This window comes from Scyliorhinus canicula, chromosome 21 (genome assembly GCF_902713615.1).
Source record: "Scyliorhinus canicula chromosome 21, sScyCan1.1, whole genome shotgun sequence".
In the NCBI taxonomy this organism is placed as follows: domain Eukaryota; kingdom Metazoa; phylum Chordata; class Chondrichthyes; order Carcharhiniformes; family Scyliorhinidae; genus Scyliorhinus; species Scyliorhinus canicula.
In genome coordinates, this window is record NC_052166.1 from 15,479,445 (window position 1) to 15,506,645 (window position 27,201).

The 27,201-nt window shown below is 50.8% G+C and overlaps 1 protein-coding gene across 2 annotated transcripts; it reads right to left on the reverse strand.

Moving 5' to 3' along the window:
* Positions 1-364: 364 nt before the first annotated feature.
* coq4 (coenzyme Q4 homolog (S. cerevisiae)) lies at positions 365-20,185 on the reverse strand. Of its 2 annotated transcripts, XM_038782254.1 has the most exons (7): positions 19,977-20,181; positions 19,750-19,884; positions 16,124-16,220; positions 14,077-14,179; positions 10,753-10,882; positions 2,758-2,851; positions 365-878 (listed from the first exon to the last, which is right to left on the reverse strand). In XM_038782254.1, exons 1-7 carry the CDS (start codon positions 20,083-20,085, stop codon positions 716-718), a joined length of 831 nt encoding a protein of 276 aa, XP_038638182.1. In that variant the 5' UTR covers positions 20,086-20,181; the 3' UTR covers positions 365-715. The 2 variants fall into 2 exon arrangements, with proteins under 2 accessions (XP_038638182.1, XP_038638183.1); XM_038782255.1 differs by lacking the exon at positions 19,750-19,884 and having other exon boundaries at positions 19,977-20,185.
* Positions 20,186-27,201: the final 7,016 nt, after the last annotated feature.

Sequence of the window (27,201 nt, forward strand, 5' to 3'; positions counted from 1 at the left end):
GAGGCTGGTACGGGAATCGAACCGTGCTGCTGGCCTGCTTTATAAGCCAGCGATTTAGCCTTGTGAGCTAAACCAGCCCCTTTCATGCCTTTCTAGATGCTTCCTGAGATAGTTACATTCAATGAAGGCGAGAGCCATTGTTTTAGCTTACCACAAGGATCCTGTGTGTTTGATAAGCCTGCTTGTTGAAACGAATCTGAATTTTATAATCCTGCTCTTTGCAGCTGCTATTAACCTTTTGTGGGATCTTTCCCTGTATCCTCTCAGACCAGATATTGCCAGACCTTTCCATGTTTCAAATGACCCATTTTTCTGTATTTTCAATTACAACCTGTAGATGGCAGTCAAGAACCAACACTGGGAACAGCAGACAATCAGGTGTCAGTTTATTCAGCAGTAACCAGTCTTGAGACAAACTGATATAATCTGTCCCCCAGCAGCCTCTGAAGGAGAAGGTGTGAATGTCAGTGTTATATTTATTCTCGAAGCAGTCCTGCAGATGTCCAACAGATACAGTAAGCACTCAATCCACAGGGGCAGCCTGAAGGGAGTGAATTACTTGGTTAGTTCCTTCCTCAACAGGAAGGACTGGGTCTGCTTGTGTCTGTCTCGGTCCTCTGCCCCAACACCCCCTCCCTCAGTGACTGCTGGAAGGGATTCACGTTTAATAGCAAAATTAAGTTCATCCTCTGTCTTTGTTATCTGCACCTGGCTGTTACGTTTGAACAGGGGGACAAGGTAGAATCCCAATCTCTTCCCTCAGTGACTCCAGGTTCTGTTCCCATCGATTTTCATAGTAGAAGTTCATCACACAATGAGCAGACCTGCCACATCGCACAGCCCACGGGATTAAGTCTGTTACCAAAACCTGGATATTCCTGTTAGGGAAACGAGAATGAGTAAGTTATCAGCAATCGAGTGTGTCCTCGCCTCTAACTCTGTACTTGACCCTTGCTCTCCCAGTCCTGTCGGTGAAGATTCTCGCACTATTTTTGAACACATGACCATGGCCTCACGGTAGCATGGTGGTTAGCATCAATGCTTCACAGCTCCAGGGTCCCAGGTTCGATTCCCGGCTGGGTCACTGTCTGTGTGGAGTCTGCACGTCCTCCCCGTGTGTGCGTGGGTTTCCTCCGGGTGCTCCGGTTTCCTCCCACAGTCCAAAGATGTGCGGGTTAGGTGGATTGGCCATGCTAAATTGCCCGTAGTGTAAGGTTAATGGGGGGGATTGTTGGGTTACGGGTATACGGGTTACGTGGGTTTAAAGTAGGGTGATCATTGCTCGGCACAACATCGAGGGCCGAAGGGCCTGTTCTGTGCTGTACTGTTCTATGTTCTAAAACCTAACTGGTGGTGTTCAATGTGGCCAATACAAACCAATTCCATTCTGAGACCCTTGCGCTGTGAAGCCACAGTGCTAACCACTATGCTACCGTGCTGCCGAGGTTAAGAGTGCCACGCATTTGAGAATGAATTTCATACTTTTTAGAAGACCAGTCAGACCAGTGGTCTGATTAGCAAGTTTGCAGATGATACTAAGATTGGTGGAGTTGTAGATAGCGAGGAGGACTGTCAGAGAATACAGCAAAATATAGATAGATTGGAGATTTGGGCAGAGAAATGGCAGATGGAGTTCAATCCAGGCAAAGCAAGGTGATACATTTTGGAAGATCTAATTCAAGAGCGGACTATCTGGTCAATGGAAGGGTCTTGGGGAAAATTGATGTACAGAGAGATCTGGGAGTTCAGGTCCATTGCACCCTGAAGGTGGCAATGCAGGTCGGTAGAGTGCTCAAGAAAGTATACAGCATGCTTGCCTTCATCGGACAGGGTATTGAGTACAAGAGTCGGCAGGTCATGTTACAGTTGTATAGGACTTTGGTTCGGCCACATTTGGAATACTGCGTGCAGTTCTGGTCGCCACATTACCAGAAGGATGTGGATGCTTTAGAGAGGGTGCAGAGGAGGTTCACCAGGATGTTGCCTGGTATGGAGGGTGCTAGCTATGAAGAAAGGTTGAGTAGATTAGGATTGTTTTCGTTGGAAAGACGGAGGTTGAGGGGGGACCTGATTGAGGTCTACAAAATTATGAGAGGTATGGACAACAAGCTTTTTCCAAGAGTGTAAGTCAGTTACAAGGGGCCACGATTTCAAGGTGAGAAGGGGAAAGTTTAAGGGAGATATGCGCGGGAAGTTTTTTACGCAGAGGGTGGTGGGTGCCTGGAACGCTTTACCAGCGGAGGTGGTAGAGGCGGGCACGATAGCATCATTTAAGAAGCATCTAGACAGATATATGAACGGTGGAGAACAGAGGGAAGTAGATCCTTGGAAAATAGGCGACAGGTTTAGATAAAGGATCTGGATCGGCGCAGGCTGGGAGGGCCGAAGGGCCTGTTCCTGTGCTGTAATTTTCTTTGTTTGTTCAGTTCAAGGGCTCCTGCTTCTGGTCTCGACATCCAGTAACAACTGGATCATTATCCATTCGACAAGTATGGCTGCAAGGCCAGGACCAGAGCGAGTGAGCTGCGAGTCTCCCTCTGCTCCAGGACTGAGAATTATTAATAGTAGAGATGCTCTGTGTAACTATACAGGCAAAGAGCAATACTTCTCAAGATAAAGAGGAATGCAGTGGGATGCCTCAGCAAGGATCGTTAGTGACTGGAACAGTATCTGGAAAACGCCAAGCCTCCCTTCAGGAGGAGGTCTAACTCACACTCGCAAATTTAAACAGATTCTCAAAAACCAAAGAATACTCACCTGGCAGAAAGGTGCAGTGGGCCAAACACAGCTCCCAGAATGCACATGGGCAGACCAGTCTGCACTGCCTCAAACCATTTCACTGCAACCTCACCTGTTAAATACAACAAAAGGACAGTGTCACAGACAGTGAACAGAGAGTATCGGGGACAGGGACCGGACAATGTCGGGGGCAACGAAAGGACTGAACGGACAGTGTCGGGGACAGTGAATGGACAGTGTCGGGTGGAGGGAATGGACAGTGTCGGGGACAGTGAATGGACAGTGTCGGGGAGAGGGAATGGACAGTGTCGGGTGGAGGGAATGGACAGTGTCGGGGACAGTGAATGAACAGTGTCGGGTGGAGGGAATGGACAGTGTCGGGGACAGTGAATGGACAGTGTCGGGGACAGGGAATGGACAGTGTCGGGGACAGGGAATGGACAGTGTCGGGGACAGGGAATGGACAGTGTCGGGGACAGTGAATGGACAGTGTAGGGGACAATGAATGGACAGTGTCGGGGACAGTGAATGAACAGTGTCGGGTGGAGGGAATGGACAGTGTCGGGGACAGTGAATGAACAGTGTCGGGTGGAGGGAATGGACAGTGTCGGGGACAGTGAATGGACAGTGTCGGGGACAGGGAATGGACAGTGTCGGGGACAGGGAATGGACAGTGTCGGGGAGAGGGAATGGACAGTGTCGGGGAGAGGGAATGGACAGTGTCGGGGAGAGGGAATGGACAGTGTCGGGGACAGTGAATGGACAGTGTCGGGGACAGTGAATGGACAGTGTCGGGGACAGTGAATGGACAGTGTCGGGGAGAGTGAATGGACAGTGTCGGGGAGAGTGAATGGACAGTGTCGGGGACAGTGAATGGACAGTGTCGGGGACAGTGAATGGACAGTGTCGGGGACAGGGAATGGACAGTGTCGGGGAGAGGGAATGGACAGTGTCGGGGACAGTGAATGGACAGTGTCGGGGACAGTGAATGGACAGTGTCGGGGAGAGGGAATGGACAGTGTCGGGGAGAGGGAATGGACAGTGTCGGGGACAGTGAATGGACAGTGTCGGGGACAGTGAATGGACAGTGTCGGGGACAGTGAATGGACAGTGTCGGGGACAGTGAATGGACAGTGTCGGGGACAGTGAATGGACAGTGTCGGGGACAGTGAATGGACAGTGTCGGGGACAGTGAATGGACAGTGTCGGGGAGAGGGAATGGACAGTGTCGGGGAGAGGGAATGGACAGTCGGGGAGAGGGAATGGACAGTGTCGGGGAGAGGGAATGGACAGTGTCGGGGAGAGGGAATGGACAGTGTCGGGGAGAGGGAATGGACAGTGTCGGGGAGAGGGAATGGACAGTGTCGGGGAGAGGGAATGGACAGTGTCGGGGAGAGGGAATGGACAGTGTCGGGGACAGGGAATGGACAGTGTCGGGGACAGGGAATGGACAGTGTCGGGGACAGGGAATGGACAGTGTCGGGGAGAGGGAATGGACAGTGTCGGGGAGAGGGAATGGACAGTGTCGGGGAGAGGGAATGGACAGTGTCGGGGAGAGGGAATGGACAGTGTCGGGGACAGGGAATGGACAGTGTCGGGGACAGGGAATGGACAGTGTCGGGGACAGGGAATGGACAGTGTCGGGGACAGGGAATGGACAGTGTCGGGGACAGTGAATGGACAGTGTAGGGGACAATGAATGGACAGTGTCGGGGAGAGGGAATGGACAGTCTCGGGGAGAGGGAATGGACAGTGTCGGGGAGAGGGAATGGACAGTGTCGGGGAGAGGGAATGGACAGTGTCGGGGACAGTGAATGGACAGTGTCGGGGACAGTGAATGGACAGTGTCGGGGACAGTGAATGGACAGTGTCGGGGAGAGTGAATGGACAGTGTCGGGGAGAGTGAATGGACAGTGTCGGGGACAGTGAATGGACAGTGTCGGGGACAGTGAATGGACAGTGTCGGGGACAGTGAATGGACAGTGTCGGGGAGAGGGAATGGACAGTGTCGGGGACAGTGAATGGACAGTGTCGGGGACAGTGAATGGACAGTGTCGGGGACAGTGAATGGACAGTGTCGGGTAGAGGGAATGAACAGTGTCGGGGAGAGGGAATGGACAGTGTCGGGTAGAGGGAATGGACAGTGTCGGGGACAGTGAATGGACAGTGTCGGGGAGAGGGAATGGACAGTGTCGGGGAGAGGGAATGGACAGTGTCGGGGAGAGGGAATGGACAGTGTCGGGGAGAGGGAATGGACAGTGTCGGGGAGAGGGAATGGACAGTGTCGGGGAGAGGGAATGGACAGTGTCGGGGCAGTGAATGGACAGTGTCGGGGACAGTGAATGGACAGTGTCGGGGAGAGGGAATGGACAGTGTCGGGGAGAGGGAATGGACAGTGTCGGGGACAGTGAATGGACAGTGTCGGGGACAGTGAATGGACAGTGTCGGGGACAGTGAATGGACAGTGTCGGGGACAGTGAATGGACAGTGTCGGGGACAGGGAATGGACAGTGTCGGGGACAGTGAATGGACAGTGTCGGGGACAGTGAATGGACAGTGTCGGGGAGAGTGAATGGACAGTGTCGGGGAGAGTGAATGGACAGTGTCGGGGACAGTGAATGGACAGTGTCGGGGACAGTGAATGGACAGTGTCGGGGACAGTGAATGGACAGTGTCGGGGAGAGGGAATGGACAGTGTCGGGGACAGTGAATGGACAGTGTCGGGGACAGTGAATGGACAGTGTCGGGGACAGTGAATGGACAGTGTCGGGTAGAGGGAATGAACAGTGTCGGGGAGAGGGAATGGACAGTGTCGGGGACAGTGAATGGACAGTGTCGGGGAGAGGGAATGGACAGTGTCGGGGAGAGGGAATGGACAGTGTCGGGGAGAGGGAATGGACAGTGTCGGGGAGAGGGAATGGACAGTGTCGGGGAGAGGGAATGGACAGTGTCGGGGAGAGGGAATGGACAGTGTCGGGGCAGTGAATGGACAGTGTCGGGGACAGTGAATGGACAGTGTCGGGGAGAGGGAATGGACAGTGTCGGGGAGAGGGAATGGACAGTGTCGGGGACAGTGAATGGACAGTGTCGGGGACAGTGAATGGACAGTGTCGGGGACAGTGAATGGACAGTGTCGGGGACAGTGAATGGACAGTGTCGGGGACAGTGAATGGACAGTGTCGGGGACAGGGAATGGACAGTGTCGGGGACAGTGAATGGACAGTGTCGGGGAGAGGGAATGGACAGTGTCGGGGAGAGGGAATGGACAGTGTCGGGGAGAGGGAATGGACAGTGTCGGGGACAGTGAATGGACAGTGTCGGGGAGAGGGAATGGACAGTGTCGGGGAGAGGGAATGGACAGTGTCGGGGAGAGGGAATGGACAGTGTCGGGGAGAGGGAATGGACAGTGTCGGGGAGAGGGAATGGACAGTGTCGGGGACAGTGAATGGACAGTGTCGGGGACAGTGAATGGACAGTGTCGGGGAGAGGGAATGGACAGTGTCGGGGAGAGGGAATGGACAGTGTCGGGGAGAGGGAATGGACAGTGTCGGGGACAGTGAATGGACAGTGTCGGGGAGATGGAATGGGGAGAGGGAATGGACAGTGTCAGGGACAGTGAATGGACAGTGTCGGGGAGAGGGAATGGACAGTGTCGGGGACAGTGAATGGACAGTGTCGGGGAGAGGGAATGGACAGTGTCGGGGACAGTGAATGGACAGTGTCGGAGACAGTGAATGGACAGTGTCGGGGACAGTGAATGGACAGTGTCGGGGAGAGGGAATGGAGTGTCGGGGACAGTATACAACAGCTCCAGGTAGCCCAAATACTTTGTAAATTCCAGATTAAACCAGCCAGCAAACACTTGAGGGACATTCCTTCATTGAAGGCATATTGATATTAATCTCCCAAAGGAGTGATCGTTCAAAGAGAGATTGCTAGCGACATGATGAAATTGGAACAGCTTTCTGTGCTGCACCCAGCCATCCTGCAAAATGCCCACATTTGTTGTACCAGCCAGCAATGTATAAAAGGAGCCTCACTGACTTGTATTAAATCATCTATCTCACCCCTCCGAGAGTGCCAACTGTGTCTTTCTATAACTCCGGGGATGTTGGCTCCAACACCGTGAGAAATTCCTTGTGTCAATTTCTCTGGATGCATCGAGGAATTTCCTGATGTCAGGTCCTAAATTCATCTCCACTAGTTTGAACTTGTCCTGTTCTTACAATATAAGATATTGTATCTCCAATTCCTTTCACAATTTCGTTTCTCTATCAAAACACATCCATGTTTCCAAAATGAATCATTGTTTCTGCAGCTTTCCCCAATATCACACTCCGAACACTGACCATCTTTGTCTGATTAGCAACATTCAGAAATTCAACAACTTACAGGATGTTTCTGAGTCTGTATACGGGTATACTGCTGCCTGCTCCCAGCCGTGAAGCTTAACACTGGGTATTCCATACACCAGCCCACCTCTTTTCCAACTCAGTACACTCCTCACCTTTCATTCTTCTCCCACTAAACCTTTGCTCTTACTCCTCCACCACCCCCAACCCCAATAAACTACTCTTAGGCCAGCACACTGTCTTCATTGTTTTCTCTGCCTCCAGAGAGCTGCTCAGGGTGGATAAAGTCCAGAATTGGATCCTGTGCTCAGATCAGGGACTGTCCAGACCTGGACCCAGTGCTCTGGGTAGGGACTGTCCAGAACTGGACCCAGTGCTCTGGGTAGGGACTGTCCAGAACTGTACCCAGTGCTCTGGGTGGGGACTGTCCAGAACGGGACCCAGTGCTCTGGGTGGGGACTGTCCAGAACTGGACCCAGTGCTTTGGGTAGGCAATGTCCAGAACTGGACCCAGTGCTCTGGGTGGGGACTGTCCAGAACTGGACCCAGTGCTTTGGGTAGGCAATGTCCAGAACTGGACCCAGTGCTCTGGGTAGGGACTGTCCAGAACTGGACCCAGTGCTCAGGGTGGGGACTGTCCAGAACTGGACCCAGTGGTCAGTGGCCACTGAAACTGTATAGTTAAAGATTTTCGTTTTCTGATACTAGTTCCACATATGGTTAGTTTTGTTGGTTGGTGTTCTGTTTAGTTGAACTTGTTAAAACGTTGTCATCTTGGACTTCTTAGTTCCTGCAAAGAACAAAGAAATGTACAGCACAGGAACACGGCCTTCAGCCTTCCAAGCCTGCGGCGACCATGCTGCCCGTCTAAACTAAAACCTTTTACACTTCAATGGTCTGTATCCCACTAATAATAATAATAACCTTTATTGTCACATGTAGGCTTACATTAACACTGCAATGAAGTTACTGTGAAAATCCCCTAGTCGCCACACTCCGGCGCCTGTTCGGGTACACTGAGGGAGAATTCAGAATGTCCAAATCACCTAACAAGCACATCTTTCGGGACTTGTGGGGGGAAACCGGAGCACCCGGAAGAAACCCACGCAGACACGGGGAGAACGGGCAGTCTCCACACAGACAGTGACCCAAACCGGAATCGAACCTGGGACCCTGGTGTTGTGAAACAACAGTGCTAACCACTGTGCTACCGTGCTACCCCAACGTATTCATGTATTTGTCTTTTTATTTTTTAATTTTAAATTTTTTAAAATATAAATTTAGTGCACCCAATTCATTTTTTTCCAATTAAGGGGCAATTTAGCGTATTCAATCCACCTACCCTGCACATATTTGGGTTGTGGTGGCGAAACCCACGCAACCATGGGGAGAATGTGCAAACTCCACACGGACAGTGACCCAGAGCCGGGATCGAACCTGGGACTTCGGCGCCGTGAGGCAACAGGGCCACCGTGCTGCCCTATATTTGTCAAGACGCCCCTTGAACATCGCTATTGTACCTGTTTCCACCATCGCCTCTGGCAGCCAGTTCCTGACACTTATCTTTTGTGTAAAAAACTTGCCTCACACATCTCCTCTAAACTTTGCCCCGAATTCATCCTGAATTATTTCACTGTCCAGATTGTGTGTGTGTGTGTTGTTCATTTCTCCTTCTACACATCAGCCTTGGTCAGTAGTTTATTATCCCTGGTCTGCCCACTCACATATTTTATCCAATTCATTCTGTGATGCCTGAAATCCCAGTTTGACAATTAGCCAGAGTCCACAAAAGACCATGGGAATCTCTCTCCATTCGAGAAGACAATTGTTTTTTGATATCTTGAGGGAATCACCACTCTGGAAACATAGGACAAAGCGAGGAGGCCGGGTCTCCACGAACTCCCACAGCCGGCACCGGTATTAAACCAGTGCTGCTGGCGTGGTTCAGCATCATGATCTAGTCAGCTTAACGAACTGACCTCAGGCTGCTATCATCAGTAATATTTACCACTTTGCTCTGAGCTTTGCAGTCAAGCTCACTGATGTCAATTAGATACAATGCTGACTTTGTCTGGGTTGTGTAGCTCTGTTCCTCCAGTCTCTCTTATCCTGTTTCTTCACATCTCCTATCATTACTGTCATTGAACTGGCTCCTATTTTACACCAATCACTATCCTTGTGCACCATTTATGATTTTATTTTCTGTCAATTACTTTCTTTTTCTAAACCTGGAAGGTTTTTGGAGTTTCGATGAAGAGGAGTGTCTGAACTTTGCTCCAATGCAGTCACTGCAGTGACCTGTTTCAGCTTCCCTGTAGCTGCTTGGTTTTGTTGCTTGCCCCTGTCTGTTTTGTCTCCTGCTTCAGGATCACATTGTCCGATCGCCAATATGCCACTGCCGCCTCAGTCTCTAGTAATTTGCTCATAGTATCATAGAATATACAGTGCGGAAGGAGGCCATTGGGCCCATCGAGTCCACATTGGAAAGACCAACCCACCTAAGTCCACACCTCCACCCTATCCCCATAACCCAGTAACCCCACCTAACCTTTTTGACACTATGGGCAATTTAGTATGGCCAATCAGTGTCAGGACCTCACAACTCTCTCGTTCGCCTTCACCAGCATTAATCCCATCTCTGCCTGGACATTGATTTGTTTACAACTGATGAGCCCGTCAAGAACTTTGATCTCAGACATGGAGGTTGCTGATTATGGTGTTCGTCAGCCTCCTGTTTGGACTAAGCGAACATTCACTGTCTCTTGAGCTTTGAATCTGGTTCCATCTGCCTTTACTTTGACTGCTCGTCTGGTTGTGGGTGCGGGAGGAATGTTATAACAAAGAACAATACAGCACAGGAACAGGCCCTTCGGCCCTCCAAGCCTGGACCGGTCATGATACCACCCTTGTCCAAAACTCTCAGCACTTCCTTGTGCCGTATCTCTGATGTTTCGCTTCTGCTGTTCCTGGCTCGCCTTTTTCCTCTTTTAATGCATTTCTATGTTTTCTGGAATTTATGCCAGTCGCTTAATCGCTGCAGGAAGTCTCTAGACTTTTCAATCTGTTGTTAATCATTTGTTTAGTCTGATTTTCTGCATATATTTGCCCCGTTTTCTTGAAATTATACTTTTAACATCGTTTCACACATGCGCTACTCAGGCTTTGTTCAATGACTTCCTCCAATCTATTGCCTTTCATTGTTCCTATAACCCCTTACAACCAGCAGAGAAAGGGGATTTTTAATCCATTAGTTTTCGCTGCCATTTCAATCCACGAGATAGAAAACTGGCACAATTTTGTGGCCTATCATTTATAATTGCTAATTAGGATATGGATGGAGTTTGAAAGACTCTCTGTTAAAGGCTAAGGAAGAGTTTATTGCAGTTAACTATCAATGCAGGTACTCAAAGTTAGTTAACCTGAGAAATTATCTTACAAGAAGGTCATATGTTCTAATCCTGATCAATAGAAGGTTGTCTTCTTGAGTCAGAAACATTAGGGACCTTCAAGTGGCTATTGGTTAGGTACATGGATTACGGTAGAATGATGGGGTATAGATTAATTTGTTCTTAATCTAGGACAAAGGTTCGGCACAACTTTGTGGGCCGAAGGGCCTGTTCTGTATTTTTCTATATTCTATGTCTCAGATGATCAGACTTACCGAGTATGTTAGTGGGCATGCCCAGCAATGTGTGCATGAAGTCATGTACTTCGCGGTACCGCTGGATCACATAGGCAAGTTCCTCGTCATCAACAAACTTCACAGGCATCCGACTGTCCGGAGTGACTCGCTGGAAAACAAAAAGGAACTGATGTGTGCTGACGATCCGCGATAGACCCAGCGGGCACACCACCGCCACGGACCCAGCGGGCACTCCTCCGCCACGGACCCAGCGAGCACGCCTCCGCCACGGACCCAGCAAGCACGCCTCCGCCACGGACCCAGCGGGCACGCCACCGCCACGGACCCAGCGAGCACGCCTCCGCCACGGACCCAGCGAGCACGCCACCGCCACGGACCCAGCGGGCACGCCTCTGCCACGGACCCAGCGAGCACGCCTCCGCCACGGACCCAGCGGGCACGCCTCCGCCACGGACCCAGCGAGCACGCCTCCGCCACGGACCCAGCGAGCACGTCACCGCCACGGACCCAGCGGGCACGCCTCCGCCACGGACCCAGCGAGCACGCCTCCGCCACGGACCCAGCGAGCACGCCTCCGCCACGGACCCAGCGGGCACGCCTCCGCCACGGACCCAGCGGGCACGCCTCCGCCACGGACCCAGCGGGCACGCCTCCGCCACGGACCCAGCGAGCACGCCTCCGCCACGGACCCAGCGAGCACGTCACCGCCACGGACCCAGCGAGCACGCCTCCGCCACGGACCCAGCGGGCACGACACCGCCACGGACCCAGCGGGCACGTCACCGCCACGGACCCAGCGAGCACGCCTCCGCCACGGACCCAGCAAGCACGCCACCGCCACGGACCCAGCGGGCACTCCTCCGCCACGGACCCAGCGGGCACGCCTCCCCCACGGACCCAGCGGGCACGCCACCGCCACGGACCCAGCGGGCACGCCTCCGCCACGGACCCAGCGGGCACGCCTCCGCCACGGACCCAGCGGGCACGACACCGCCACGGACCCAGCGGGCACTCCTCCGCCACGGACCCAGCGAGCACGCCTCCGCCACGGACCCAGCGAGCACGCCTCCGCCACGGACCCAGCAAGCACGCCTCCGCCACGGACCCAGCGGGAACGCCTCCGCCACGGACCCAGCGAGCACGCCTCCGCCACACACCCAGCGAGCACGCCTCCGCCACGGACCCAGTGGGCACGCCTCCGCCACGGACCCAGCGAGCACGCCTCCGCCACGGACCCAGCGGGCACGCCTCCGCCACACACCCAGCGAGCACGCCTCCGCCACGGACCCAGTGGGCACGCCTCCGCCACGGACCCAGCGAGCACGCCTCCGCCACGGACCCAGCGGGCACGCCTCCGCCACGGACCCAGCGAGCACGCCTCCGCCACGGACCCAGTGGGCACGCCTCCGCCACGGACCCAGCGAGCACGCCTCCGCCACGGACCCAGCGGGCACGCCTCCGCCACGGACCCAGCGGGCACGCCACCGCCACGGACCCAGCAAGCACGCCACCGCCACGGACCCAGCGAGCACGTCACCGCCACGGACCCAGCGGGCACGCCACCGCCACGGACCCAGCGAGCACGCCACCGCCACGGACCCAGCGAGCACGCCTCCGCCACGGACCCAGTGCGCTGGTCACATACAGTAAACCCGTCTTGGAGTTGCAATATAATAACAATCTTTATTGTCAGCCCCTAGTCGCCACATTCCAGCACCTGTTCGGGTACACAGAGACAATTCAGAATGCCCAAATTACCATACAGCACGTCTTTCGGGACTAGTGGGAGGAAACCGGAGCACCCGGAGGAAACCCAGGCAGACACGGGGAGAACGTGCAGACTCCGCGCAGACAGTGACCCAGCCGAGAATTGAACCTCGGACATTGGAGCTGTGAAGCAACATTGTTAGCCAATGTGCTACCGTGTTGCACCTGATCTGAGAATTGTAGATGAGCCAGGCAATACAGCCCATCTAAATTCATCAACCCAGAGTCCACCACTCCACATTGCTACCTGATCCTCTTCAACCACATTTTTCTGTAGTTATTCTTCTCAGAAATGCCATCCTCTTTCATCTGCCCAATATTTTACAGTTTGTTTCATGGGATGTGGGTATTGCTGACAGGATCATTCCTGAGCCCTGGGCCATTTCAGAACACGTAAAGATGTCAGCTTTCCTTCTCTAAAGGACCTCACTTTATTACGATAATGGATGGTAGAACTTTATATTCCAGATTTACTGACTGAATTTTCACCAGCTGCCGTGGTGGGATTTGAACTAGGGTTCCCAAAGAATTAGCCAGAGCCTTTGGATTATTGGTACAGTGACATTATGGGCTGCACGGTAGCATAGTGGTTAGCACTGTCGCTTCACAGCTCCAGGGTTCCAGGTTCGATTCCCAGCTTGAGTCACTGGGTTTCCTCTGGGTGCTCAAGTTTCCTCCCACAGTCCAAAGACCTGCAGGTTAGGTGGATTGGCCATGATAAATTGCCCTTAGAGTCCAAAAGTGTTGAGTGGCGTTGCTGGGTTGCGGGGATTGGGTACAGGTGTGGGCTTAAGTGGGGTGCAGATTCGATGGGCCAAACAGCCTCCTTCTAGTCTAGGCCACCTAACCTGCACAGTCCAAAGACGTGCAGGTTAGGTGGATTGGCCATGATAAATTGTCCTTAGTGACCAAAAAGGTTAGGGAGGGGTTATTGGGTTACGGGGATAGGGTGGAAGTGAGGGCTTAAATAGGTTGGTGCAGACTCGATGGGTGAATGGCCTCTTTCTGCACTGTATGTTCTCTGCTCTATACTGTAAATTCTATGATTCTATGATTAGCACGAGGCCACAGTCTCCCCCTAGCTTTGAGCCAGTTCTCTGTTATTACCACCATATCGAAGTCCAATGTGGTGACTTGTGCCTGCAGCTCTTCCAGCTTATTGAGAATGCTCCAGCAATTTACATTTCTTCACTCCCTCCCATTTGCCCGCTCTGATCCCTCTTATTTCTTTAGAGCTGTCTGCTTATCGCAGTATTCTGTGCATCTAGTTTCTGCTGCCCAAGCCTCTGCCAAATCAGATTAAACTTTCCCCATTCTCTCTCTGACATGCCGAGCAGAAACTATTAGATAGATAATACACCCTTCACTGAAACTTGCCCTATGTGGTACAGATGTATGTGTACACTGCAGTGACTTGATGCCTATCCTCTATGAATATTACAGTAAGCGCTCATTTTTTATTTACAAAGCCACTTATCCAGCTAAAGTTGGTAATGGTGACTGGTGCTAGATACAGTAGCATTCTCTCACTTCCCCAGGTAGGTTTGGGACTGGTCAGGAAAACATCACACTCACATTAACATCAAGGAAGCGGACGTACTCTTTGCCAAACGTTCCTTCAGGTAACTCTCTCAGGCTGGCCAAATCCAATGTGGATGTACTGATCCGAGGTCTCTCCCTACAAGCAAGAACGCCAGGGTCACAGTAAAATCCTGACCTTGGGAATGGAGTGAACAGCGTGGAATGACGACAATACACTGTGCTGACATTGAGACCCAGTTACCCAGTCTCCTCTCCCCTCAATCACTACCTTATCAATGTGAATATACATTTTCTTTTATAAATTTAGAGTACCCAACATCATTTCTTCAAATTAAGGGGCAACTTAGGCATGGCCAATCCACCTACCCTGCACATCTTTGTGTTGTGGGGGCGAAACCCATGCAAACACGGGGAGAATGTGCAAACTCCACACGGACAGTGACCCAGAGCCATGTAGCCATCTGGGATGGCCACTTCCAGAATACAAAATGGATGTTTGCGAAGACTATAGCTTTAGCATTAGAGATAGTTTAGTCTGGAGTATTTCATGCATGAGTAGATATTGCTGTGTGTGTAAATAAATAGTATTGACTTTGAACTAACTGACGTATTGTCTCTTTGATCAGTATCCAGTATCGAAAGATACCTGGCGACTCTAAAGCAAACGTAATTAGGGTTAAGGAAAGCAGCCATATTGACCGCCATATTTAGAACCAGAGAAACAGAGCAACAGCCAGGATCGAACCTGGGACCTTGGCACTGAGAGGCAGCAGTGCTAACCACTGCACCACCGTGCTGCCTTCAATGTGAATATACGTAACTCCCTCTGTTCCCGAGGAGATCGGAAGCTGCAATCCTAACATATTCTCCTCCCTCTGCTGAAATCCAAAGAAACATGCTCGCTTCACCGAATGTCAAACTATGGCATCTTTCACCTGAATCATTGTCCGGCCCTCTGACCCCTGTACTCACTCAGTGTCCTGTCCTCTGACTCCTGCTCTTCACCCAGTGTCCAGCCTGCTGACCCCGTACCTCACGCTGTGTCCTGCCCGCTGACCCCTGTACCTCACGCTGTGTCCTGCCCGCTGACCCATGTACCTCATGCTGTGTCCTGCCCGCTGACCCCTGTACCCCACGCTGTGTCTTACCCGCTGACCCCTGTACCTCACGCTGTGTCCTGTCCTCTGACTCCTGTACCTCACGCTGTGTCCTGTCCTCTGACTCCTGTACCTCACGCTGTGTCCTGCCCGCTGACCCCTGTACCTCACGCTGTGTCCTGCCCGCTGACCCCTGTACCTCACGCTGTGTCCTTCCCGCTGACCCTTGTACCTCACGCCGTGTCCTGTACTCTGACTCCTGTACCTCACGCTGTGTCCTGCCCATTGACCCCTGTACCTCATGCTGTGTCCTTCCCACTGACCCTTGTACCTCACGCTGTGTCCTGTACTCTGACCCCTGTACCTCACGCTGTGTCCTTCCCGCTGACCCCTGTACCTCACGCTGTGTCCTGTCCTCTGACTCCTGTACCTCACGCTGTGTCCTGCCCGCTGACCCCTGTACCTCACGCTGTGTCCTTCCCGCTGACCCTTGTACCTCACGCTGTGTCCTGTACTCTGACTCCTGTACCTCACGCTGTGTCCTGCCCACTGACCCCTGTACCTCACGCTGTGTCCTGTCCTCTGACTCCTGTACCTCACACTGTGTCCTGCCCGCTGACCCCTGTACCTCACGCTGTGTCCTGCCCGCTGACCCCTGTACCTCACGCTGTGTCCTGCCCGCTGACCCCTGTACCTCACGCTGTGTCCTGCCCGCTGACCCCTGTACCTCACGCTGTGTCCTTCCCGCTGACCCTTGTACCTCACGCTGTGTCCTGTACTCTGACTCCTGTACCTCACGCTGTGTCCTGCCCACTGACCCCTGTACCTCACGCTGTGTCCTCTGGTTCCTATCCCGTTTTGCATTCTTAACTCCTCCTGCTTCCGTTTCAGCTTCTCACTGTTACAGAGAATCAATAAAAGCACCTGTGCATTTTAGTGTCTCTAACACCTTTACCCCAGTCTGGATATCCAGTTGCACTTACTGCAGAATCTGGTTTCCCTCTGGATGGTTTTGCATCCTGTTCCTCAGTTTCTGGATTGCAGGCAGCCCTGTGGTTTCTGCCAGGACAGCCACCATATCTGCAACAAAAAAGAGAAGAGACCATATTAAATAACAGGCGTGGATATGACGTGCCGACACATTGACTGTGCTGCACAATAAATCCACAGGGAAACTAGGGGCAGCACGGTAGCATTGTGGATAGCACAAATGCTTCACAGCTCCAGGGTCCCAGGTTCGATTCCGGCTTGGGTCACTGTCTGTGCAGAGTCTGCACATCCTCCCCGTGTGAGCGTGGGTTTCCTCCGGGTGCTCCGGTTTCCTCCCACAGTCCAAAGATGTGCAGGTTAGGTGGATTGGCCATGATAAATTGCCCTTAGCGTCCAAAATTACCCTTAGTGTTGGGTGGGGTTACTGGGTTATGGGGATAGGGTGGAGGTGTTGACCTTGAGTAGGGTGCTCTTTCCAAGAGCCGTTGCAGACTCGATGGGCGAAATGGCCTCCTTCTGCACTGTAAATTCTATGATAAATCTATGATAAATCCCTTCGGCATAGTCACACTCCAAACCTTCGACAACAAAATCCAGGCTGATACCCCAGTGCACTCCTGAGGTAGCACTGACTGTCAGAGAGTCAGTACTGAGGGAGTGCTGCACTGTCAGAGGGTCAGTGCTGAGGGAGTGCTGCATTCTCAGAGGGTCAGTGCTGAGGGAGTGCTGCATTCTCAGAGGGTCAGTACTGAGGGCGTGCTGCACTGTCAGAGGGTCAGTACTGAGGTAGCACTGACTGTCAGAGAGTCAGTACTGAGGGAGTGCTGCACTGTCAGAGGGTCAGTGCTGAGGGAGTGCTGCACTGTCAGAGGGTCAGTACTGAGGGAGTGCTGCACTGTCAGAGGGTCAGTACTGAGGGAGTGCTGCACTGTCGGAGAGTCAGTACTGAAGGAGTGCTGCACTGTCAGAGGTTCAGTACTGAGAGAGCACTGTGGGTATCGGGAGGGTCGCGGAGCGATTGGTTGTGGCGTTCCCGATCGCGGGAAAAAAGTTCTCAACCGGCATTTAAGAATGCTGGCGGCAGGCAGTCACCAATTGACTGCGCCGTTTGTGGGGGCAGGCGGCGCAAGTCTGGGCCGTGTGCTGGTCACCGCGCGCAGAGTGGTGGGGGGAGGGGGGAAATGGGCTGATAGGCATCCACTGGACGCAATGCTAACAGTGGTGGCCCCAGCTTGGAGCTCTGCTCTATTGCTCATCCTTTGCGCGCTGCTCGGCTCGTCCCCAGCCACCGATTGGCAGTATGCAACCTGCGGCTACTTGGTCCATCTGTTCAACGGCCAGCACAACGTCCTTTTGCACTCCCACAACAGTAAGTACTGGTCGGGAAGTACGGTTACTGGGGTGGATACAGTGGAAGCCAGGCCAGGTTTGTCAGAATACTGATTAAACAAGGGCTGATATATGTGAATACCGAAACCTACAGCCATCACTTAGTGTCGACACTCTCTGGAAAGCAGGAAGTAAGTGATTTTGGTGAGGCTGGAGCAGAAGGTGACTTGGATGTGGAACCAGTAAGAAATAGTGTGACATTGTGTGTGTTTGACAAGTTACTTCATCTCCCCTAAAGTCGTAGTTTGTAAAGTAAAACCAAGATTGTATGTTTTTGTACAATTGGTTAATTTTCTAAAGAAATGGAAATATATTTAAAACAAAGTTGGTGTGTAAATGTAAGGATACACATGTTCAACTGACATTGTTTTAATTTTAGCAGTAAAAAGTCATAAATTTGGAAAAATTAGGTCTTAGAAATAAAGTTTCAAAGTAAAAAAAAGAATGCCGGCCACAAACGGCCTTTAAATATGAATGATGGAGCCTTTCTGCCAGAGGCAGTGGCAGAGAGAAGGTCACGCTTTGGGTACAAAATCATAGAGGTGAGATTCCTCCATTTTGTAGCTTCCAGCAAGCAAGCAACAGGACTGTGTGAAGAACTGAAGATGGGTAATTTATTGATAATAAGGTAGAGAGGGCCAGAATACAAACAGACCAGGATCTCTCAACTAAATCTGCAGGAAAGAGCTTCACAGGAGAGTCCACTGTAGGACTCCCTGGTGTGAGCTGTATTCCGAGCTCCAGGGCCTCTGGTGAACGAACAATTAAGAACAAACTGAAATCGGGAACAAAGCAGTCTGAAGATGATTACTTGAGGTGTGGCTTTAATTTTGCCAATGCAAATCAGGATGCAATGCTCATGTGTGTTATATGCAGGGAAGCATTGACAAATGAAGTTTAAAACCCTCAAATCTTCAAAGGCATTTGAAGACGAAGCATGGAGAGTGTGAGGACAAACATCTTGATTTTTTTCAAAGCATGCAGCAAGAAGTCATCAGCTGAAGTCCTTAGCAGAAATGTAACATTGAATGACGAAGCGAGAGATCGTGAGGACCAAGCAGACCCACCTGCCACATTAAAAGTAAGCAATAATGGTGTTTCGCAAAGGTCGACCAGAGTGGGTCGTAAACGTCAGCCGGCATGTCTCGCGAACGTCAGCCAGTATGGATCTCGAAGGTCCACTAGTTGGTAAAAGTGGGTGCCGGGGAAAAAAGTTTGAAAAACACTGATCTCGAAGAGCAGCAGATACCTGTGAACACCATCACCTGGAGGTTCCCCTGACTTGGAAATATATCGCTGTTCCTTCTGTGTCATTTGGGGAAACATCCTGGTATTCCCTCCCTAACAGCACAGTGGGAATACCCGCACTTTAAGGACTGCAACGGTTCAAGTAAGCAACTCACCACCACCTTCTGAAGGGCAACTAGGGAAGGCCAATAAATGCTGGCCTTACCAGCAACACCTACATCCCATAAATTAATAAAATGTGTGACCTCTCACCCCGGCTAGTCCACAAGCAGAGTGATCCCCTCACCTCATCTAGTCCAGGCTCAGAGTGAGTCCCTCACCCCGGTCTAGGGTCAGTGTGACCCCCTCACCCTGGTCCAGCGTCAGTGTGACCCCCTCACCCCTGTCCATGGTCAGTGTGACTCCCTCACCCGGATTATTCCTCACCCCGGTCCAAGTTCACAAGTTCAGTGTGACCCCTCACCCCGGTCCAGGGTCGGTGTGACCCCCTCACCTCTGTCCATGGTCAGTGTGACCCTCACCCGGTCCTGGGTGATTCCTCACCCCGGTCCAAGTTCAGTGTGACCCCTCACCTCTGTCCATGGTCAGTGTGACTCCCTCACCCGGTCCTGGGTGATTCCTCACCCCGGTCCAAGTTCAGTGTGACCCCCTCACCCTGGTCCAAGTTCAGTGTGACCCCCTCACCTCTGTCCATGGTCAGTGTGACTCCCTCACCCGGTCCTGGGTGATTCCTCACCCCCGGTCCAAGTTCTGTGTGACCCATTCACCGCGGTCCAGGGTCAGTGTGACCCCGGCAAGTCCAGGATCAGTGTGACCCCCTCACCCCTGTCCAGGGTCACTGTGACCCCGGCAAGTCCAGGATCAGTGTGACCCCCTGAACCCTGTCCAGGGTCACTGTGTCCTCCTCACGCCAGTGCCGCTCAGTGGGGGTGAGGCTGACTCTCGCCCCAGGCTCTCCCATCTCCCTCCCCCGGGCTCTCACCGTGCCGGTACGGGTTGTAAAGCGCCATGAGGGCGGATCCTGAGGCCAGCAGTAGTTTCTGGAGCGGGCTGCTGTCGATGTGACTCTGGTATGGGCGGTAATGGTTGTCCTGAGCAGCGGCCTCCTCCCCGGCACCTGTGGAGACAGAGAGTCCGGTCAATGGAGCGGCTGAAGCGGCGGCGGGGGAGAGGTTGCGGGAGACCCGGCCCGGCCCAGGCCTCACTTACCGTGGGAGAGCGCGGCTCCGGGCCACACAGAACCTCCCCCCGGCCGCGGGCCAGGCCTCCCGCTCACAGCCCGCAGAGCCCGGGCCCCGCTCCTCAGCACCGGCAGCATGACTGCTCCCTCCCTCCGCCTCACCAACCGGTACTGGGAGCGCCCTCGGCACCGCCCACTGCCAGTGTCCAGAGCAACTTTACAGTGCTCCGAGGAACTGTCCAGTGTTAGAGGAACTGTCTAGTGTTAAAGAAACTGTCCAGTGCCCAGAGGTGCCTTCCAGAGGAACTGTCCAGTGTTAAAGGAACTGTTCAGTGCTCTGAAGAACTGGCCAGTCTTAAAGAAACTGTCCAGTGCCCAGAGGAGCTTTCCAGAGGAACTGTCCAGTATCCAGAGGAACTGACAGTACTAGTATCCAAGCTAACTGCCCAGTACCAAGGCTAATAATAATGTTTTTATTGTCACAAGTAGGCTTACATTAACACTGCAAATGATGTTACTGTTAAAAGCACCTGGTCACCACATTCCAGCGCCTGTCCGGCTAACTGTTCAGTCCCAGTGTCCAATCTGTGCCCTGTATCAGGTTAACCATCTAGTGCCAGTTTCCAGACTGTGCCCAGGATTACTGTCTATGCCAAACATGTTTCTGCAACTTCCCTTTACACAAATAAAACAAAATAAAAACTGCTAACATTCTGAAATAGAGAGGGGTTTATCCTGATATTAACAGTGGCACAGTGGTTAGCACTGCTACCTCCCGGGTTCAATTCTGGCATTGGGATGACTGGACAGTAAGAAGTCTTACAACACCAGGGTAAAGTCCAACAGGAGCTTTCAGAGCACTGCTCCTTCCTCAGGTGAATTCCTTCGGAGCAGTGCTCCGAAAGCTCGTGTTTGAAACAAACCTGTTGGACTTTAACCTGGTGTTGTAAGACTTCTTACTGTGCTCACCCCAGTCCAACGCCGGCATCTCCACATCATGTCTGTGTGGAGTTTGCACTTTCTCCCCGTGTCTGCGTGGGTTTTCTCTGGGTGCTCCGGTTTCCTCCCACAGTTCAAAGATGTGCGGGTTAGGTGGATTGGCGATGCTAAATTGCCCGTAGTGTCCGAGGAAGTAAGGTTAAGGGGGGTGGTTGTTGGGTTAAGGTTATAGGGTGGCTACATGGATTTGAGTAGAGTGATCATTGCTCGGCACAACATCGAGGGCCGAAGGGCCTGTTCTGTGCTGTACTGTTCTATGTGACGGTTCGGTGGATTGGCTATTCTAAGTTACCCATATTGTCCAAGGATGTGCAGGTTAGCTGGGTTATGGGGATGGAGCAGGGGTGTGGGCTTGAGTAGAGTGCTCTTTTACAGAGTTAGCGCAGACACAATGGGCCGAATGGCCTCCTTCTGCACTTTAGGGATTTTAATTCTCTGGTACAGGGGCTGCTCATCCTGGGAGACAGAACAGTTACAGGAACAATTTCCTGATATTTTTCCATCATGTGTGGTGACCAGGGCAATGGATGAACAAAATCCAGCATCAGAAATTGAAGTCACGCCACCATTGGATGGTAGAATAGCTGAAACTTACATTGAGGACGAGGATAATTCCGAGGAAATGTTTGGGAGGACTTCATTAAATGAAGCCCATGTGGTATATCCAGAGATACATGGACCACCACAGTCGGCTCTCACAGAAGTTGAGGCTGAGGAGGGTTCCAGAATGCTCTTACATTAAGAACAGAGTTCTGATGAGGAAGTAGAAAAATTCTCATAGACCTGCGGACGAGGAATGGAAGGCTGTTGATCAGATAGTGATACCACCTAAATATCGTAGGGAAGTTACTGCGGATTGCACATGAGATACAAATGGCAGGACATGTGGGAATTCGGAAAACTCGGGCAACAGTCAACAGGCATTTCTGGCTAAGACTGCATACGAATGTAGTGTGATGCTGTAGAACCTGTCATACATGTCAGGTAATAGGTAAACCGCAACATTGGATTTAAGCAGCACCATTACTAACCATATCAGATTTTTGGGACATTGGAACCGGTTCTGGGGACGGTGGGACCATTACAAATCGGACGGTCTACACCTGGGCAGGACTGGAACCAAAGTCCTAGGGGGTGCCTTTGCTAACACTGTTGGGGAGGTTTTAAACTAATGTGGCAGGGGGATGGGAACTAGATTAGGAAGTTAGAGGTCAGTAAAGAGGCAGCAACTAAAGCCAGTAAGGTACTAGATAATAAACTCAATATGACTAAGGGGAAGAGTAGACAGGGGAGAGATGATGAACGCAAATGGACAGATGGTCTGAGGTGCATTTGTTTTAATGCAAGAAGTGTAGCAGGTAAGGCAGATGAATTTAGGGCTTGGATTAGTACCTGGGAATATGATGTTATTGGTATTACTGAGACTTGGTTGAGGGAAGGGCAAGACTGGCAACTAAATATCCCAGGGTATAGATCATGGGTGGGCAAACTACGGCCCGCGGGCCGCATGCGGCCCGCCAAAGGTCTTTATGCGGCCCACTAAGATCAAGTCATTAAAAAAAAAATGTTTTTTTATTTTTTTTAAATTAAGGTTAATGGGGTGGGCTGTTGGGTTACTGGTATAGGGTGGATACGTTGACTTGAATAGGGTGATCATTGCTCAGCACAACATGTGATTCATGTGAAGTTTCTACTTTAAAATATTAATTAATAAAAATTAATTGCTTTTTTTTCTTTAAACTGAGTTACTTTGTTTTTCAAATAAATGTGTTTCATGTAAAGTTTCTACTTTAAAATATTAATTAATAAAAATTAATTGCTTTTTTTTCTTTAAAATTGTGAATTTCTGAATGTGGCCCTTGCACAGAAAAGTTTGCCCACCCCTGGTATAGATGCTTCAGGGGGGATAGAGAGGGCGGTAAAAGGGGTGGAGGAGTTGTATTACTGGTTAGAGATGATATCACAGCTGTGATTAAGGAGGGCACGATGGAGAATTGAAATGAAATGAAAAATGAAAATCGCTTATTGTCACAAGTAGGCTTCAAATGAAGTTACTGTGAAAAGCCCCTAGTCGCCACATACCGGCGCCTGTTCTGGGAGGCTGTTACGGGAATTCGAGCACTGAGGCAATATGGGTAGAGCTAAGAAATAGGAAGGGTGCAGTAACATTGTTGGGACTTTACTATAGGCCGCCCAAAAGCGAGTGTGAAGTACAACAAAGAACAAAGAAAATTACAGCACAGGAACAGGCCCTTCGGCCCTTCCAGCCTGCGCCGATCCAGATCCTTTATCTAAACCTGTCTCCTATTTTCCCTCTGTTCCCGCCCGTTTATATACCTGACTAGATGCCTCTTAAATGATGCTATCGTGCCCGCCTCCAACCACCTCCGCTGGTAAAGCGTTCCAGGCACCCACCACCCTCTGCGTAAAAAACTTCACACGCACATCTCCCTTAAACTTTCCCCCTCTCACCTTGAAATCATGACCCCTTGTAACTGACACCCCCACTCTTGGAAAAAGCTTGTCGCTATCCACCCTGTCCATACCTCTCATAATTTTGTAGATCTCAATCAGGTCCCCCCTCAACCTCCGTATTTCCAATGAAAACAATCCTAGTCTACTCAACCTTTCTTCATAGCTAGCACCCTCCATACCAGGCAACATCTTGGTGAACTTCCTCTGCACCCTCTCCAAAGCATCCACATCCTTCTGGTAATGTGGTGACCAGAACTGCACGCAGTATTCCAAATGTGGCCGAACCAAAGTCCTATACAACTGTAACATGACCTGCCGACTCTTGTACTCAATACCCCGTCCGATGAAGGCGAGCATGCTGTATGCCTTCTTGAGGTAGAGGTACAAATATGTAGGAGCAATAGGGTGGTCGTGATGGGAGATTTTAACTTCCCCAACATTGAATGGGACTCTTGTAGTGTTGGAGGAGTAGATGGAGCAGAATTTGTAAGGAGCATCCAGGAGAGTTTTTTAGAGCAGTATGTAAATAGTCCAACTCGGGAAGGGGCCATACGGGACCTGGTATTGGGGAGTGATCCTGGCCAGGTGTTTGAAGTTTCAGTCGGTGATTACTTTGGGAATAGCGTTCACAGTTCCGTAATTTTTAGAATACTCATGGACAAAGAAGAGAGTGGTCCTAAAGGAAGAGTGCTGAATAGGGGAAAGGCCAAGTATAACAAAATTCGGCAGGAGCTAGGGAATGTGGATTGGAGCAGCTGTTTAAGGGTAAATCCACATTTGAAATGCGGGAGTCTTTTAATGAAAGGTTGATTAGAGTGCAGGACAGACATGTCCCTGTGAAAATGAGGGATAGAAATGGCAAGATTAGGGAACCATGGATGACGGGTGGAATTGTGAGACTAGCTAAGGTGAAAAAGGAAGCATACATAAGATCTAGGCGACTTAAAACTGATGAAGCTTTGGAGGAATATCGGGAAAGTAGGACAAATCTCAATAAAGAGGGCTAAAAGGTGTCATGAACTATCTTTGGCTAACAGGGTTAAGGAAAATCCCAAAGCCTTTTATTCGTATATAAGCAACTAGAGAAAGGATTGGCCCACTCAAAGACAAAAGAGGGAATTTATGCGGGGAGTCAGAGGAAATGGGTGAGATTCTTAATGAGTACTTTGCATCGGTATTCACCAAGGAGAGGGTCATGACTTATGTTGAGGCTGGGGATGGATGTTTAAATACTCTAGGTCAAGTCGGCATAAGGAAGGGGGAAGTTTTGGGTATTCTTAAAGTCATTAAGGTGGACATGTCCCCAGGTCCGGATGGGATCTATCCCAGGTTACTGAGGGAAGCGAGGGACAAAATAGCTGGGGCCTTAACAGATATCTTTGCAGCATCCTTGAGCACAGGTGAGGTCCCGGAGGACTGGAGAATTTCTAATGTTGTCCCTTTGTTTAAGAAGGGTAGCAGGGATAATCCAGGGAATTATAGACCTGTGAGCTTGACGTAAGTGGTAGGCAAACTGTTGGAGAAGATACTGACGGATAGGATCTATTCACAGTTGGAAGAAAATAGACTTATCAGTGATAGGCAGCATGGTTTTGTGCAGGGAAGGTCATGTCTTACAAACCTAATACAAACCTAATAAAGTTAATTGATGAGGGAAGGGCTGTTGATGTCATATACATGGACTTCAGTAAGGCGTTTGATAAAGTTTCCCATGGCAGGTTGATGGAAAAAGTGAAGTTGTATGGGGTTCAGGGTGTACTAGCTAGATGGGTAAAGAACTGGCTGGGCAACAGAAGACACAGAGTAGTGGTGGAAGGGAGTGTCTCAAAATGGAGAAAGGTGACTAGTGGTGTTCCACAGGGATCCGTGCTCGGACCACTGTTGTTTGTGATCTACATAAATGATCTGGAGGAAGGTATAGGTGGTCTGATTAGCAAGTTTGCAGAGGATACTAAGATTGGTGGAGTTGCAGATAGCAAGGAGGACTGTCAGAGAATACGGCAAAATATAGATAGATTGGAGAGTTGGGCAGAGAAATGGCAGATGGAGTTCAATCCAGGCAAATGCGAGGTGATGCATTTTGGAAGATCAAATTCAAGAGCGGACTATATGGTCAATGGAAGGGTCTTGGGGAAAATTGATGTACAGAGAGATCTGGGAGTTCAGGTCCATTGTACCCTGAAGGTGGCAACGCAGGTCGATAGAGTGGTCAAGAAGGCATACAGCATGCTTGCCTTCATCGGACAGGGTATTGAGTACAAGAGTTGGCAGGTCATGTTACAGTTGTATATGACTTTGGTTAGGCCACATTTGGAATACTGCATGCAGTTCTGGTCACCACATTATCAGAAGGATGTGGATGCTTTAGAGAGGATGCAGAGGAGGTGCCAGGGTGTTGCCTGGTATGGAGGTTGCGAACTATGAAGAAAGGTTGAGTAGATTAGGATTGTTTTCATTGGAAAGACGGAGGTTGAGGGGGGACCTGATTGAGGTCTACAAAATTATGAGAGGTATGGACACGGTGGATAGCAACAAGATTTTTCCAAGAGTGGGGGTGTCAATTACAAGAGGTCACGATTTCAAGGTGAGAGGGGGAAAGTTTAAGGGAGATGTGCGTGGGAAATTTTTTATGCAGAGGGTGGTGGGTGCCTGGAACGCTTTGCCAACGGAGGTGGTAGAGGCGGGCACGATAGCATCATTTAAGATGCATCTAGACAGATATATGAACGGGCGGGGAAGAGAGGGAAGTAGATCCTTGGAAAATAGGCAACAGGTTTAGATAAAGGATCTGGATCGGCGCAGGCTGGGAGGGCCGAAGGGCCTGTTCCTGTGCTGTAATTTTCTTTGTTCTATATCAATGTTTGAAGAATTATTTAGTCAGTGTCATGAATCTGCCAGGAGAAAGCAGTATATAGTATTCAAAGGGCCGCAATTGGTATGTGTCTCCCTCGGTAACGAGGTTAGAATGGCAGTTTAGATAATAATCAAGTGTGAATAGTTTTTGGAGGAGAAACAGATTATAGATGATTGGGAAGGTCCCTAATATCCACATATGTTATTGTATAGTCAAGGAAGCTGATGGGAAGTAGATAGCCGAATACACAGAAGGCATTATCAAAGAACAACAAAGGTATAATTAGCCAATCCCGGAGAAGGAATTTTTCACCCACCACTTCTCAAAATCAGTCTACTTCCCTGCATATAACACACATGGGCTTTGCACCCTTATTTGCATTGGCAGAATTGACAAAAGTATAACTCAAGAAATCATCTTTATTCCCGAACATTCTCCTTTGTTCCCGAGTTAGGTTTCTTCTTAGTAGGCTGTTCACCAGAGGCCGAGGAGCTCCGGACAGGGTACAGCTCCGGACACTGCTCTGTCCTGCTGTGAATTCTCAAGCGCAGCTCTCACCATCAGATTCAGAAGTGAGATCCTGTCCAGTTGGTACACTGCCGATTTGTCTCACTGGCCATCTCTTCCTTTTAAGAAAATGATCCATCTTCAGTCCTCATGCCTTGCCTGCTAGCATCTAGAAAATGGAAGATGCTCACCTCCGTGATTTGCTGCCAAAAAACAGGTACATACAGGACACTTGACTTCAAATGTACATGCAGGGTATGCTAACCTGCTCACTGCTGCCGCTTATGGTCAGACGACTGCACACAGCCTCATTTCATTCTCAATTTAAATGCCAGTTACGGCTGTTGTGCACTTCTCAGTCGATTGGGACCACTGCAGGAACATCATGACCAATCGCTCCGCGACCCTCCTGCCACCCA